Here is a 4,299-nt window from a genome sequence, read left to right on the forward strand (position 1 = left end):
GACGACACTTCAGTTATTTTCATCCCCTTTTTTGTTAGCCCTCTTCCTTTTTCTTTATTTTTTCCCCCCTCTTTCTTTTAGTTTTGTTACTTGTTGTTTTTCTTTCTTTTCTTTTCTTTTTTCTTTTTTCTTTTTTTTTTTTTTTTTTTGCTCGGTTTTACGGGAAAGTTTTATGACAGTAATTTTTAGTTTCGAGTAACGGTGAAATATTATTATTATTATATTTAGAAATATTATATAGGATCATTTAAAGTATTATGCTAGGGATAATAATCTTTTAGAAGATCAGATTATGAAGATGGGTAAAAATTTCAGTTAAGACTTATCTTTTAAGTTGTAAGCAATTATTTAATTTTAATACGAGAGACAAAGAGACAAAGATAAAGAGAGAGCATTGTAAGAGAAGCATTGTGACGGAGATAGACTTATTCTTTGTTTTATATGAATTTCAATTGCTCATAACTTAATTGACATATTTGTATACCAACTTTTGTATTTATTTTGATTTTTAGAATCGTTCCATCGAGATGTCTCATGAATATTATGTATTTCGTATAAATTATTCAGAAGTTAAACTAATGAATTCGATTTTCTAAAAATTGTGAATTTAAGTGTAAATATTATTTGTATCTATTTTTTCAAAAATCTAATGATTAAGTTTGATAGAGTTTAGACATGTGAATGGCAAGTTATTAAAGATATAAGAAATTTGTAAATATATACCTAAAAAAAAATTCTATATCGTGTATATAAATTAAATATGGATATCAATAAGAAATAAGCGATTTATTATAGATTTCGATTGTTTTGAATATTAAAGATGATGATCTTAACTGTTTCTTATATTTAACAGAAAAAGATAACAATATTTTTTAACATTATTGATTAAGTTAATAACAAGTCAATCAAGCCTTAAATTTGAAAAAGCTCAGAATTTGAAAGGCAATATTGTTCTTTATTCTTAAATGGGAAGAATGGAAAGAAATAAATCATAAAATAGTCGACTACAAAACAATATTATTCTTTAGAAAAGAATAGAATGACATGTCACTTTCAAAGTCAGCAAAAATTTTGAACAGGTAGAAAAATTTATTTTCTCTTTTGGATTTCTTATTCATTTCTGGATTTCTTACTTTACAATTTCAAACAAAGAAATGGTGAAATTTCCTTATTTTAAAATTTCCTTATTTCAAAATATTATTATTATTATAGAGAATTTTAATATTATTAATATTATTTTGTAAAAAATATATAGTTTTAATTATATAGCAAAAGTTTTCATATAAGAAAATCTACGCATTTTGAAAAATCTGATTTTAATGAAAATTTTTGCATAGAGCAACTTATTTTTTCAAAAAAATCTTGAATATATTAAAATCAATTTTAAAATTTTTATCTTTTCACATTTCGTATATAATTTCAATTAGAAATATTTTTTATAATAGGATAATAGAATATTAAAATTTGAATATTTTATAGTATATTTTATAGAATATTAAAATTTTAATATTTTTCTCTATCTTTTATGATTAAGAAGTTATATTTAAAAAATGAAAATAATACTAAAGATTGGAAGTAAATATTCCATTAATATTTCATAAAAAAATTATTTAACATATAACTTACTATGATCTACATATTCATAAAATTTCATGAAACAGAATTATTGATTCTGATTATACGACTTATTAGAAAATTTTTAAAACAATTTTTAACAATATTAAAATATATCCTTTTTTATCTAAAATATTTTTTATTTAACATTATTGAAAATAAACAAAATATTTATAAAAAATCGTTCATCCTGTATTAAGTTATATTTATTAAGTCAAATTTAACCAAACTTTTTGTATACTTAAATATCCAACATTAATATTGCATTTAATAGCTTAAGATAAAGATCTTAATAGATTAAGGATTTTCGTAAAAATCCCTCGACGTCATTCTCCAAAGTATTGAAATGTTTTTACCTGAATCAGTAGAGATTAAGGATTAAGAATTTTCAGAAATTGTCCCTTGACGCCATTGTTCAAAGTACCGAAATATTTTTACCTGGATCAGTATAAATATTCGTACAATTCTGAATTTTAGCCAGTCTTTGGGCAACCAGCGATCGAGCAAAACGGTGCGAAATCTCGACTAGTTTTAAAGCTTTTTTTTTAAAGAAGTGTGACTGTGCAATGTTTTCTGTAATCATGATGAAAAACCAAAACAAGAAAAAAGTGTTTCTCTCAATACAACATAAGATGACGATTGAAACGAATGCATCTATGAAAATGAGCCACGAATACGGGATTTCGCAAGATATGGCGCATAGAGAATACAATCTTTTATCAAATTTTGGGAATAGAGGGGAGCACATGATGCAATATAAAAATCGTAAAGGATTTCTGAACGATGACGTGGAAAATTGCTTATACACGTTGTTTTTGCAACAACAAGCAGTGGGGAATCCATTGACCAATTCATTGCAACAAGAAAAAGTGATGAAGATTTGTGGCGGATACGGATACTTCTTTGGTAGCAGAGGTTGCCTACGGATTTTTAAAAAACGTTCTTATAGGCAAAAAGCTAATGAGGACAAAGCTGCAAAAAAATTCGTAAATAATTTGACGATAAACTGTAACGTAAAAGAGGATAAAAAAAAACGTATCGAAGAAGAGCAAAGAAGAACAGATGAAGAAAATATAGAATTCGAAAAAAAATTAAAGAAAGGGCGGATGCACGAGAAAGAAAGGAGATTTGAAATGGCGGAAGAGCAGTTAATTGAAAATTCAAAATTAAGCTTTGTAGAAAAGAAGAAAGGAGATTTAAATACGTTGGAACAAATTATAAAAAAGTATGCCAATGATGATCAAACTGTAATAGTAATGGGTGAAACTATAAGAAGAATTCTTGAAAATAAAATATTATAAATAAAGGTATTATTCTTGAAAGATAAGAAAGTGAGATTTTTATTATCTTTATACCTTATTGTATTTTTGTTATTTATATAATAAATTAGTATATATATTGATATAATTATATTATTCATCAAATTTATTGTTGTTAGATTTTTTGAAAAGAGTATTAAAAAAAAAAAAAATGATGGAATTAACAGATTTAAAATATATAAAATATAAATATGTACACCTGATCCGTAATAAGCAACTGTTTTCAAACGAGTTGCTTATTTTGAAACAAAATTGTATCACGTTTATATATAAATTTGAATTACGCGTATGTACGTAATATATTAATAATTCGCTTTTTATTTGCAGAATAAATTCATTACTGAGATTTTCAACATCAAAATGGGATCGTACAATACAAAGTAAATATTTTCATTCTTCATATTACGATATACATAAATTACTTTTGCTTTTTGTACGATCAATGTTACTAGCATATCTCATTAATATTAATCTATTTTGTTTAATATTTCTTTTTTTTTTTTCATCTTAATAATTCATTACTTCATAAGAAAATAAAAGAGAACTTTACTTCTGAAGGAATGTAATTGTATATAGTGTAAAATAATTTGTATATAGTGTAATATAAAAATGTATATGATGTATATAATGATAGAAAAAGTAAGTAATATTGTAATTATATAAATAATTAAGTAAAGTGTAGTAAGTAAAGTGTAATTATATAAATATTATGTAAATAATTTTATAAATATATAAGAATTGTAAATTATACATGTATATAGTGATAAAAAAAAATAAATAATTGTAAATAAAAATATTGTATATATACATATTCTATTTAATTTTTGTTATTCCTCAAAAATAATAAACAAATGTCTAATCCAAACTGAGTTACTTATTTCAAAACTGTATATATATATACATCAGAATCACTAATATTAGAATAGGAAAACATTGTACATGCTTTTATTAAACAATGTCACTGCTCATTCGATTGTAAATATTTATGACTGTTCGATTTCACCTCTCTCATTCGTTCTCAGATCTCTTATTTTCTGCAGGTAACTTGAAACAAACAAGCGAGTTATCAGCTCTACCACTAATAACTACTAATTATTATACATAATATATAGATATATATAATTTTCCAATAATTAGTATATATTCTTTCAAGTTTTTTTCTTATTATTTTAATAACTTTTTTTATTTTTTAATATTAAATTACAGTATTGAATTTCGAAATGAAAAAAAAAAAAAAAAAAAACTATGAAATACATATTTCGAATGAATTCTCAATGTACGGATTTCCACATGATATTATAAAGATTTGAATTAGACACGAGATTTAGAAAAAAACTTAATATTTCTTAGAATTTATATCGCGTAG

General features: G+C 23.4%; 1 protein-coding gene across 1 annotated transcript; it reads left to right on the forward strand.

Moving 5' to 3' along the window:
• Positions 1-2,180: 2,180 nt before the first annotated feature.
• Positions 2,181-2,915, forward strand: LOC122720927. Its single transcript, XM_043948079.1, has one exon. It carries the CDS (start codon positions 2,181-2,183, stop codon positions 2,913-2,915), a length of 735 nt encoding a protein of 244 aa, XP_043804014.1.
• Positions 2,916-4,299: the final 1,384 nt, after the last annotated feature.

Source organism: Apis laboriosa, unplaced genomic scaffold (genome assembly GCF_014066325.1).
Source record: "Apis laboriosa isolate Shangri-la unplaced genomic scaffold, ASM1406632v1 scaffold104_cov149, whole genome shotgun sequence".
NCBI lineage: Eukaryota > Metazoa > Arthropoda > Insecta > Hymenoptera > Apidae > Apis > Apis laboriosa.

Excerpts from the sequence above, each read along its gene's own strand:
- LOC122720927 (XM_043948079.1), top strand. The coding sequence starts at position 2,181 with ATGTTTTCTGTAATCATGATGAAAAACCAAAACAAGAAAAAAGTGTTT.